The sequence below is a fragment of the Mustela putorius genome, unplaced genomic scaffold (genome assembly GCF_011764305.1).
Source record: "Mustela putorius furo isolate JIRA1106 unplaced genomic scaffold, ASM1176430v1.1 tig00000831_pilon_pilon_pilon, whole genome shotgun sequence".
In the NCBI taxonomy this organism is placed as follows: Eukaryota; Metazoa; Chordata; class Mammalia; order Carnivora; family Mustelidae; genus Mustela; species Mustela putorius.
This window is the reverse complement of record NW_025421490.1, coordinates 8,144,706-8,156,983: the sequence shown is the minus strand read 5'-3', so window position 1 is coordinate 8,156,983 and position 12,278 is coordinate 8,144,706. Positions and strand designations below refer to the sequence as shown.

General features: G+C 46.7%; 1 protein-coding gene across 8 annotated transcripts in view; it reads left to right on the top strand.

The window, feature by feature from the left end:
• Positions 1 to 12,278, top strand: part of KIAA0319 (KIAA0319 ortholog) — a 99,530-nt gene that overhangs the window by 34,273 nt on the left and 52,979 nt on the right. For 7 of the 8 annotated variants that reach the window (XM_045085103.1, XM_045085100.1, XM_045085104.1 and 4 more), the window contains 2 exons: positions 4,779 to 4,938; positions 9,204 to 10,120. In XM_045085103.1, the coding sequence (XP_044941038.1) occupies positions 4,884 to 4,938; positions 9,204 to 10,120 (972 nt within the window). In that variant the 5' untranslated portion in view covers positions 4,779 to 4,883. The remainder of the gene's footprint in view (positions 1 to 4,778; positions 4,939 to 9,203; positions 10,121 to 12,278) is intronic. The other variant, XM_045085105.1, reaches the window with a different exon arrangement.

Here is a 12,278-nt window from a genome sequence, read left to right as displayed (position 1 = left end):
CTTCCCCGCTTCATTTTCTGGAAGTCCGTGTTCTGAGGTCCTCTCTTGTTGTGACCCGGAGGAGTGTTAGCCATCTCCTGACTTGTCCTTAGATCACCCGCACTCCTTTCTGGTTTCTTAGTCTATGTCATCTCAGTAACACAAGGCCCTTTGAGGCCCTCGTTGGCCTCCCCTGGGCCTGGGCCAGTGATGGTTGCAGGGTGGGCAGCAGACTTATTCTAAGGGGTCGATGCAGAGCTTGTCAGCAAAGCCGAACAGGAAGCATTCTTGTGGTTTGAGTTGTTTCCTGATGAAGACTCAAAAGCAAATTCTGGCAGTTCCAAAACCTTCCTTCCGTAGAATGCTGTATTCAGTTTTGTTTGCAGACTCCTTGTCCTTTCCGGGTGCATCTGGTTAAGTAAATTTGTTTTAAGGACCCACAAATGGAGGCTGAGGCCATCACAAATCTAACCCCAAGTCAGCCTGCACTCATGGAAACATCTGTCAGGGATACCCAACATATGCCCGTCGCGGTCAACAGCTTTAGTGAGCCTACCTGACCCTAGAAAATAGTTCCTGCTAGCCTTATAAGGAATCCCCCGTCTCCTAGCCAGTCATGCCCTCTTCTTTTGTTGCTTCTTCTGATACCTGTAGGAGCAGGAAAATTTTCCTTCTAGCCTCCTAGATTCTTTGGCTGCTCTAATAATCGAATTGACACAAGGCAGATCAACAGGAGAAAAACTAATTTCATATGCGTGGGAGCCCCACAAAAATATGAGAATGTGAGACCCAAAAGCAAGCCAGGTAGTTAAGGCTTATATATAACATCCGGAGTTAAGGAAGAGAGGAACAGTTTAGGGATGCGCAGTGGAGAAAGGCCATTGACAGGAAAGAAGAGTATGTTTGGAAAACAAAGTTTGTGCTGTTTTACAGATAACTTTCTTAGGTAAAAAGCTGTCTCTAGTAATAGCTCTCTTCCTGGAAGCAGCTGCCTTTCCAAAGTAGATGTAGGCAGTTGTGGGGAGGTACAAAGTAGATGTAGGCAGTTGTGGGGAGGTATAGACCTTTTCCTGAATCTTCTGGGCATTGATGACCTTTAGCTCAAAATAGTCTTCACGTCAAAATGGCATGCTTTGGGATGACCAGTTCTCCCCTTCACACTCTACAGGCTCACTTTGCCCACAGCCCTCGGGGAGAGTGCCCAGTGATGGCGAGACACAGCATGCCCCCAACCCGTGGATTGTTTTCCCTCAGACTCACTTTGGACTTATTCTAGCTTTGTCATTTGAACCTCTCCTGTCCCCTAGATTACCACATCGGTCCTGAATAATGGCCAGGAAGCCTGGGTTGGGGCATGTCCCACTCTTTGTTATTCCTCCCCCTTCCTCCTACGCTCCAAAATTTCTAAATGTTCTGGGTTGCTTCTAGAACGGATGGTGCAAGGGGGGAAGCAAGGAGTCTTGTAGTCTCCTAAAAGGCCAGGTCTGTGGGTAAAAGGGGAGGGAACTAAGGTGTGGGTGGGAAAAGAATGGTTTTCAGCGCAACTACAGTCTCCTTGATGAGAACATAGCAACCTGCACCCACAGCAAGGTTCCGACACACTCATGAGGAAACCTCTACCCAGGTGCGCTTACTCCCGGAAGCCTTTGACGTACTCGAAATAGCAAGTACCTGTGTCACTAGCCTCTTGCTCAGCCATACACCCCAACAGTTAAAACCTGAAGTAGAGAAGACCCCTTAACTGATGCTCTACCTGAGGCCCGTTGTTCTTATTTCTGAGGCATTGACAAAGATGTTTTGCGGTGACTGGAACATTCCAGGCCAGAAAAGCTCTAAGTGATGTAATGCCTAGAAGTCCCTACCCCACACCCACACATTCCCTTTCCTGCTCATGATCGTGTGCTGAACACCATGACCATGTGCTGAACATCTGCCCATCCCTGTCTATGACCACACCTGTCTGCTCTCTTGGAAACACCACCTTCCTTCAGGGGGAAATAACCCCCTGAAGCTCTCGCCCTGTGAAGAGGCATCTCTTCTGCTGGTGGAGAGGTCAGTTGGTAAGGCTTAAGCCTGCCACCTCCACCTGCTGCCAGCACCCAAAATAAACCTCTTCCATTCTCTTTTCCAAACCTTTCTCTCCTGACTGGCTTCTCTTGCGGTAAGTTTACCTGAGTTTGTTCAGCAGCCTTGTTGGAAAGCTCAGCCAGGAACTCTGCTTTCTATTTGTTCAGCATCCTTGAGATTGCCTGGGAGGGGACAGTGGAAGCAGGACAGCAGGCCTTACCCTTATTTTTCCCGAGTTAGTGATGACCAGTAACGCTAGTACTGGTTTGTCAGCCTTGGGCAAATCAGTGAACTTTTTTTTTTTTTTTTGAGATTTTACTTATTTATTTGACAGACAGAGAGAACACAAAGGAGGGGGGAGGGGCAAAGGGAGAGGAATAAGCAGCCTCCCTGCTCAGGGAGCCTGACAGGGGACTCAATCCCAGGACCCTGAGAACATGACCTGAGCCGAATTCAGACTCTTAACCAACTGAGCCATCCATGCTCCCCTCAGTGAAATTTTTAAGCTTCAATTTCATCCTTTTTTTTTTTTTTCTCCCCAGAGACGGAGGTGGGGGGAAGGGCAGAAAGAGAGGGAGAGAGAAAATCTCAAGCAGACTCCATGCCCAGTATGGAGCTTATCATGGGATTTGATCTCATGACCCTGAGATCATGACCTAAGCCAAAATCAAGAGTTGGATGCTTAACTGACTGAGCTACCCAGGCACCCCTCATCATTTTTTTTCAGAGATTTTATTTATTTATTTGTCAGAGAGAGAGAACGTGTGCGAGAGCACACAAACGGGGAACAGCAGGCAGAGGAGGAAGCAGGCTCCCCACTGAGCAAGAACCCCATTGCAGGGCTCGATCCCAGCACCCTGGAATCATGACCTGAGCCAAAAGCAGAAGCTTAACTGACTGAGCCACCCATGCATTGAAATCCCTCATCATTTTTAAAGCAGAGATAATAATACTGCCTGGGTTGTTATGAAGATCACACTGAAGAAAGTGCCAGACAAAAAGTGCCAATATTACTACATTTTTTTGACACTATGATGGTAGTGATTATAAGAGGGCTTATTATTTTAAATACCACTAGGGAAGAAGAAAATTTCTATCAGTTACCCATAGCACATAATTTTCTTGTCAGAAAGTTTCTTCACATTGAAACAGATTTATTTGGACAGATTTTTATAATAAATCATCCTCGTCCATTGGTAAAAAGGAACTATAGGTGATTATAAATTAATGTATTCTTAAATTTCCCTATAATCTTGATCTACTGCTTCTGAGTCATTTGTTAAGGTGGTTAGTGCTATCAGAGTTTTTCCCACACAACATTGCCTGTGTATCATCATGAGCACTGGGGATGCAATATTTCTTAGAAGAGTGCTTCATACTGTCTTTCTCCCAAGCCAAGATTACCAGTTCTGCATAATCAATATGTACGCACAAACACTGGCGTCTGTTTCCTGCCCAGTGCTTGGCCAACTTAAGACATCCTGATTCCAGGGGTACTACAAGTATGAAAATATGTAACTGGTAGAATTGACAAAATATAGTACTATCATTGATTTTGTCTTATTTCATAGGTTTGGGTTTGTAAGGGCAGCAAGTGTTGGGGATGAAAAATTTCCTCTGCCATTTAAGGTCCTTCTAGCTGGACTAAGAGTCAAATTGACAGGAAGCAGATTAACAGGAGGAAGTCAAATTTAATAGTGTACATATGGGGAATCCACACAGGCATGGAAATTCCAAAGACAGTCAGGCAGTATGAGGTTTATATGATGAGCTAAAGAGGGGAAGGGATCGGAGAATACCAAGGGAGAAAGACCACTAGCAGGAAAGTGAAAGAAGGTATTTGGAAACCACAGGCACCCTATAATGTAGAGAAGTTTCTTAGGTGAAGAGGAATCTTTGTTAATAACTCTCTTCCTGGGGTGCCTGGTGGCTCAGTTGTTGAGCACCTTGATTTCAGCTTGGGTCATGATCCCAGGGTTAAACCCCACATCAGGCTCTGTGCTCACTGCGGAGTCTGCATGAGGTTCTCTCCCTCTCCCTCTGCCCCTTCCCCTGCTCACACACATGTGTGTTTGTGTACATGTGTTTGCTCCCTTTCTCTCCCAAATAAATCAGTAAATCTTAAAAAAAAAAAATAGCTGTCTTCCTGGTACAAGTAGGCAGTTGAGAGGAGATCGAGTTTCTCCTGAGTCTGCTGAGTTTGGATTGCTTTTAACTCAAAATAGTGTTCATGCACAAGTGGCCCATTTTGGGGCTGCCTGCCCTTGGACCCTACAAAAACATGAAAGCCTCTGCCTCATCCCAGGAAGTGTCCTTTCTGTTTGTACAAACTTAGAGTGGACGGTTTGCCTGGAATGTGACCCTGCGGTGTTTTTTTTTTTTTTTTTTTTAAGATTTTATTTATTTATTTGACAGACAGAGATCACAAGCAGGTAGAGAGGCAGGCAGAGAGAGAGAGAGGAGGAAGCAGGCTCCCTGCTGAGCAGAGAGCCCAATGTGGGACTCGATCCCAGGACCCTGAGATCATGACCTGAGCCGAAGGCAGAGGCTTAACCCTCTGAGCCACCCAGGTGCCCTGGAATGTGACCCTGCGGTGTTAACAGGACAGGCTTCCCAGTGAGATGGATAAGTCATAGAAATTATCTTGCGTGTTTCCTCATTTACCTATTCTCTTTCTTTTTTTCTCATTTACTTATTCTTCTTCCTGTCTGCTTTCTGATTTTCCTTTGAAGTTCCTGAGTTCAAATCTGGTTCCTAAGAAACATCAAAGGAAGCCTGCACCAGAGGCCTCCCAGGGTCTTCTTGGAAGCTGGACTCCATCCACTGTGTGAGACGGAATGGCACTCCCCACTAGTGTGCTCTCCTCTTTACTGCTGCTGGCCGCTGTTGCAGGTAGGAAACCGTCATCCTGGAGACCCTAGCATTTCACATGAGCTTCCTGTCTTTGGCTTAAACAACTCAGATCAGAAACAAAACCTAGGGGATGAACCTAGGGGAAGGGAAAGAGGAATAAAGTAAGATGAAATCAGAGAAAGAGACAAACCATAAGAGACTCTTAATCATAGGAAACAAATTGAGGGTTGCTGGAGGGATTTGGGGGTGGTGGGATGGAGTAACTGGAGGATGTTCATGAAGGAAGACACATGATGTAATGAACACTGCGTATTAAGTAAGACGGATGACTCTTCAGAAAGTAATAAACAACGAAACAACTCAGATCAATCTGAAATGAAGGTGCTATGTGTTTGCTTCCCAACAGGATTATTTTACATGTAAAAGGCATAAAGGCCAACCTCATGCACCAGTGGTTTTCTGGAAATGGGAATTTAAATTGTTTTTTATTATCATGATGATTTTTTTTTTTAAAGACTTTATTTATTTATTTGACAGAGGGAAACCACAAGTAGGCAGAGAGGCAGGCAGAAAGAGAAGAGGAAGCAGGCCTCCCATTGAGCAGAGAGCCTGATGTGGGGCCCGATCCCAGGACCCTGGGCTCATGACCTAGCTGATGGCAGAGGCTTTAACCCACTGAGCCATGAAGGCACACCTGTCATGAAGATTTTTGAAAATATAAAGTCACAGTTTGTATATACTAAGAAAACTCTATATATTTATTTAAAATAATTGCATAGTAGATCTTTTTGGAAAGCAAATGACCACACTCTTTTATCATAAATCTTTATTTTCATATGTTCTGCTCTGCTTGCTCAGTGTGGACATACCCGTGACAGGAAATACTGGTGAGTTGCAGTGCTGGTGCTCAGTGTCCTGGCTAGGCCAGCTAGGGCCCCGGGCCAGCTAGGGCCCCTTTGAATTTACCGAGGACTGAGAGTAGAGATGTGTGGGGATTATCCAAGTGTGGTGAAGCCATAATGAGGCAAACCTGTGTTAAAACAGAAATTCAACTGAGTAAATTTAAAGATCTAATTAGCTTTATTCAAGGATTCGTGACCTGGGCAGCATTCTGTCAAGAAGGTAGAAAGGAGCTTGAAGGAGCTGTACAAAATGGAATGATTTTACAGGGAGAAGTAGGCAAGGTCACTTTCCCTCAGGGGAAGTCAGAGGGTCTTACCATGCAAATGACCTCAGGTGTAGGATCTACACGGTCCAGACTGAGGAGTTTCAGTTGCATTTGTGGAAGAGGCAGAATCTGCAGTTACAAATAGGTCATCTCAGTGGAGCTTAACATAAGTGATTCCATTTGGGGCCTGTTTCTTTTTAACACTGAGAGTGATCTTTGTTAAAATGCAGTTTCCTCTGCTCCAGACCTATGGAACCAGAACACCTAGCAGGTGTGGCTCAGGGGTCTGAAGCAACGAAACCATTAGAAGCACTGTTGTAGCGCATGGAGGGGCCCCTCAGAAAACCGTGCCACTGGAGAAGCCCTGTCATTGCCCCAGAGATTACTAATATTTGAACACTTTTTTCCCCCTCCCAAATCCCCACTTTTTCATTCCTTTATGCCTTTTTCTTGTGATTTTTCCATTAATTTAAAATTCCTGAGGGCGCCTGGGTGGCTCAGAGGGTTAAGCCTCTGCCTTCGGCTCAGGTCATGATCTCAGGGTCCTGGGATCGAGTCCCGCATCGGGCTCTCTGCTCAGCAGGGAGCCTGCTTCCTCCTCTCTCTCTGTCTGCCTCTCTGCCTACTTGTGATCTCTCTCTGTCAAATAAATAAATAAAAAATCTTATAAAAAAATAATAACACATAAAATTCCTGAATTACTTTATTAGTAACATTATGTGCAGTTTGCCTGTCTTCCCTCTCTATCCGCTCTACCTTTAACAAAACGCTAGCCAGTGATTTTACTGATTTGTCAGCAGTCATGGAGTGACTATGGTCCTAGATTGGGCGGGGACAATGGTAGAGGGTACGAACATGGGTGAGTCTTCTCTGGTCTCTTCAAGAGCTTTCGTGGAGTGAGTCTGAGAGAGTCTGAAGTAATTATGGCCACTTGGCCCGACAGAAGCATGGTTTAGTTGTTAGAAACCCTCTCAGACTTCTTCACTGAGCACTAAGACCTCTGCGTTAGGTACTTCTGTCTATACAGATCATTCAGGTGATGTTTTTGCAAAACAAAGGGATTATGTTCTCCCAGAAGTGTATGGCAGTTTCCGCCTGATTGAAAACTGCTTTAAGCTCTTCCAAGCCAGTTCTCCGTAGCCACTAGAACAGTTTGCTTTAGGAGCAAAGCCTGCCTTTTGGATAGTGGTTTCTGACACAGTTTTATAAGTTGGTTTTGAGCTGCCTGGTGGCCAACACCAGAAATGAAACAAGGCCATTTCTGTGGCTCGCACTGTCCAAAAGAAGGTGACCTCACCATTTTTCCAGGGAAATGAAGCATATCTTACCATGTGTGTTTGAAAGAAGTTTCTAGCTTGGGTCTTCATTGAAAGGCCACTCAGGGATGTAGTGGTATCTTTTCAAATAAAGGCAGTATTTTTGAGAGTACAGGTGGGAGTCAGAGATTAACTATCTGCTGTATACCCTTCATCACTTGGTTTTCATTAGAGATGTTTTTTATGTTCAGCTGGAGGTCTTTTTTCCCTCTCTAGATCTGAAATTAAGCTTTTTGTTAGAAAATAAAAGGCTGAAACTACTAAATAGATTTGCATTCGAGAAAATATCCTTCCAGTTGAATTAAAATAGTTTGTTGCTAGCTTATTCGTTTGGAAAGATACATATCTATTACATCTAATTCCTCTTAAATTGGACCGATTAGACTTTCCTATAGAGTCAGTGTTTGACACTGAACAATTCTTAAAAGTGTATAATGATGCTCATGTGTACACAGGTAAAAATAAAAGGGACTCCATTTCTCTTCCCTCCAGTTAGAAGCTCTCTCTGATTGTCACTATGAGGAAAGTAACAGTAGTTTAAAAAATGGTCAGTGACGAGCCCTCACAAGTAAAGAGACCTCTACCAACAAAGAATAAAAGTGACTTTGCCTTTGGCTTTTGGAGAATGAGGGACTGCAGCAGAAGGTTCTTAAAGTGCCACTTGCTGTCACTGCGTCTCATGGGCCTGCACCACTGCATTTGCAGAACACAGCTGGGGGTGGGGGATAGCGTTGCCCTCACACCTGCCCAGTTTGCTAACTGGAAATATTTATAGCTATTTAGGATCTGATTAGAGCTAGTTGCTGCAGAGGTGCCTGGGTGGCTCAGTTGGTTAAGCAGCTGTTTTCAGCTCAGGTCATGATCCTGGTCTCAGGGTCCTGGGATTGAGCCCCACTTCTTTGTCTCCCTCTGCTGCTCCTCCTGCTTGTGCTCTCTCTCTTCCTCTCTCTGCTAAATAAAAATCTTTAAAGGAAAACCCAGTGATGGGTATTAAGGAGGGCAGGTATTGCATGGAGCACTGGGTGTTATACATAAATAATGAATCATGGAACACATCAATGTACTAATATGTACTATATGGTGACTAACATAATAAAAAATAATAATTATTTAAAAATTCTAGAGGGGGAGGAAAAAAAAGAAAACCAAAAGACTAGTTGTTACAGACCTGTGCTGAGGACAAGTTTTTCCTCTCCTTTGATATTTCCCTGTCAGTTGAGCTATCATCAGAATAACCTGTGAGATTAAAAAAAAAAGAAGAATCAGGGACATCTGGGTGGCTCAGTCATTAAGCACCTGGCTTTGGCTCTGGTCATGATCCCAGAGTCCTGGGATCGAGCCCCACGTGGGGTGGGCTCCCTGCTCAGCGGGAAGCCTGCTTCTGCCTCTCCCACTCCCCCTGCTTGTACTCCCTCTCTCGCTGTGTCTCTCTCTGTCAAATAAAGAAATAAAATCCTTTAAAGAAATCAGTTTAACAGCAGCAATAATGTGATATCCCTAAAGTAAACCTTTATAACTGAATTTTGGGTGAGGAGCAAAATATTGTAAATAATAGAAGAGCAGTACACAGATGGCAAAGGATGCTTCTGGGCCCCCGTGAGAGAACATGGAGAGAAAGGATGGAGCATCCAGTGGGCAGGTGGGCAAGCGCCAGGACAGGTGCGGAGTGGGGGGTAGGGACAGGAGGACGTGTGGATGGGTGTGGCAATGGGGGGACTGTGAGGTACGGCAGGGGAATTTCTGCTGGAAATGCTGGTTGTTTATGGGCTGGCCAGACACAACTTGGCTCCTTTCCTCATCAGAGACTGTGTCCTTTGCAGGTTGTGCCTGTGGCCCGTGCAGCAAGGGGAGGACATTCGCCAATGCCGTCATTTCACCAAACCTGGAAACTACCCGAATCGCATGGGTGCCTCAGAGCAGCCCCGTGGCGGACTGCACGGCTGCGTGCTGTGACCTGGCCCGCTGTGACCTGGCCTGGTGGTTTGAGGGCCGCTGCTACCTGGTGAGCTGCCCGCGCCCCGAGAGCTGCGAGCCCAGGGAGGTGGGCTCCGTCCGGTCCTACCTCACCTTCGTGCACAGGCCGGCCCGCGGGCCCTCGAGGCTGCTCCGCTACAGGGAGATGGTGCTCCGCAGGAGGTCCCCCTCGGGACTCTGGGGGGACTCGCCTAAGGGTCTCAGAAAGGACTTGTCTCCTCTGGGCCCCGCTCTCCGCCTGAGAAGGGCGTCGGAGTACCCCGATGACTACAGGGACCCTGAGCTAGACCCCTTCCAGCCCCTCAGCAAGCAGGAGCCCGGAGGCAGTGCCGAGTACACCAACTGGGGCCTGTTCCCGGGCGGCCCCTTCGCTGGAGACAACCTGCCCTGGGTCACCGAGGAGCAGGAGGTCCCTGAGTGGGGCCCAGAGGAGGAGATGGAGTATTCCAATGACTACAGGGATCCTGAGCAGGACCCCTTCCAGCCCCTCAGCCAGCAGGAGCGCAGAGGCAGTGCTGAGTACACCGACTGGGGCCCGTTCCCCAGCGGCCCCTCTGCTGGAGACGGCCTGCCCAGGGCCGCCGAGGAGCAGGAGGATCCTGTGCTCCATCCGCTGAATGGGTCAGCACGGACCCCAGCCCCAAAACGGTCCTCAGAGAGCAGGACGTCGCCGTCCTGGGTGACAGATCCACCTTCCAGAGAGGCCTTGGGAAAGGAGACTGTTCAGCTCCAGGATGCACCCAGCAGTGACTCTGGGGAAGAGGTGGGCCGGGTAGCTCAGGGTGGGCTGTGCGTGGAGGGGCTGTGCGGGCGGGAGGCTGGGGGCTGGACGCATCAGAATGTAGCCCTCCGGGCCTCTGGGAGCCAGACGCATCTTGTTCCTCTGCAGTCCTTTTGCAGTATTATCAGTTACCTGCAAATGGTAAAGTTGAACAATAGCTCAAATACAAGAAAGTCTAGAACCAGAGAACTGGGAGAACCTATAGACAGTAGTTTATTTTACACTGAAATACAAATTTTGCCCTACATTCTAATTAAGTTTTTTTGAACTGAAAGGAGTTGTAAATAATCCTTGAATTAGTGTTGATAAACATTAGATCTGCAGCATAAGAAATATAATTTTATTCTCCTAAAGTAGGAAGTTTGGAATTAATGACAAAAACAAAGATTTCTCTCACCAAAAAAATATTTAAAATAACACAATTGTATTAAATAAAGGTCCCCAGAAAATTCCATGGGGTAAAGAATAGTCTTTTCAACAAACAGTACTAGGACAACTGGATATTCTGGTACAAAAACTGAATTTAGATCCCTACCTTGCCCCCCACCTCCAACATCTCTCCTTGTCTTCAGTAGAATGGCTTCCTTATTTAATTACCTTAACATCATTGATCTTTAGGAAAATGCAAATTAGAGCCACAGTGAGATACCCCTTCCCCTGGGTAGCTAGAATTTAAAAGAAAAAGAACAAGTATTAGTAAGGATGGAGAAATGAGAACACTCAGGCACTGCTGGGAGAATAAAATGGTACAGGCCCTTGGGAAGTCATCCAGCAGTTCTTCAGGAAGATAAACTTAATGGGGCACCCAGGCAGCTCAGTTGGCTGAATATCCTGATCTCAAGGTAGTAAGATCAAGCCCCACCAGAGGCCCTATGCTGAGCCTGGATTCTGCTTAGGATTCTGATTCCGTCTCCCTCCACCTTGCTCAGCCTCTGCTGGCCCATCCGCTCTCTCTGTCTCTAAAACAAAACAAAACAAAACAAAACAAAAACCTTAAAAAAAAAAAAAAAGATAAACCTAGAGTCACCGTATGACCCAGCCATTCAACCTCTAAGTCTTTACGCAATAGGATTGAAAACATTTGTGCATACAAGGACACGTAGCAGCATTATTCCTAAAATAGTGTGACCAAATAGAACATATTCAAGAACTTTGAAACAAATGCAGATTAAATTTGTAGAGGATAAATGATATTTCCTGCAGTTTTGTTTTTAAGTAGGCAAGATCAGACAGACACCTGCACAAGAAGTTGTTTAGAAAGTAATTAAGAGGGGCCCCTGGGTGCCTCAGTGGGTTAAAGCCTCTGCCTTCGGCTCAGGTCATGATCTCGGGGTCCTGGGATTGAGCCCCTCGTGGGCTCAATCTTGGGCTCCCCTCGGTGGGGAGCCTGCTTCCCTCTCTGTCTCTGCCTGCCTTTCTGCCTGTTTGTGATCTGTGTCAAATAAATAAAATCTTTTTAAAAAGTAAGTAATTAAGAATAGAAAAAAGAAATGGGGCATTTGAGACTCTTGGTGTTGGGGCCAGGCTATAAGCCGAAGGCCGAAATCGAAATGGGGGGTGGGGGTACCCACTGCTTCCACGGAGAATCCGTTTTCTTTGGGTGGCATACGTCAAGGAGGACCTGCGTGCTGTTGGCCTAGTCAGGAGCTCTGTGTGGAGGTCACGGAGACGGCCCAGGAGTGCGTGAGGAACTGGCGAGGTCTTCCAGCCTAGGGAGGCGCCATGAGCAGGAAGGAAGTGGTCTGCACTGGAGGCAGGAGTGGACTTGTCCCCTCAGCCATGACCTGGTGGTGGCTGTGAACCCTTCGAGAGGTACCTTAATGTTTCCCTCCACTGTCTGCGGACTCCGTTCTTTATTTCAAGTTGGTGGTAATTTTTCAGGACTCTCTAAAACTAAACAGAACTGGTTTATCTTTACAGAGGCTGTGGGGTCTCCCGATTGGATGGGGGGGCCACCAAAGTGGAGCAGGCTGGTCCGTTGGAGGCCGGGGCCTGGGCAGGGACGAAGTCACACGAGCAGAGCAGAGGGGGTGGATGTTTACTGAATGCCCTGCAGGGGAGCAGGGGGCAGGGCAGCCAAGCAGTGCGGTCTGCCAAGAGCCAGTGCAGGGGCTGTAGCTACGGGGGAGGGTGGGGAGGG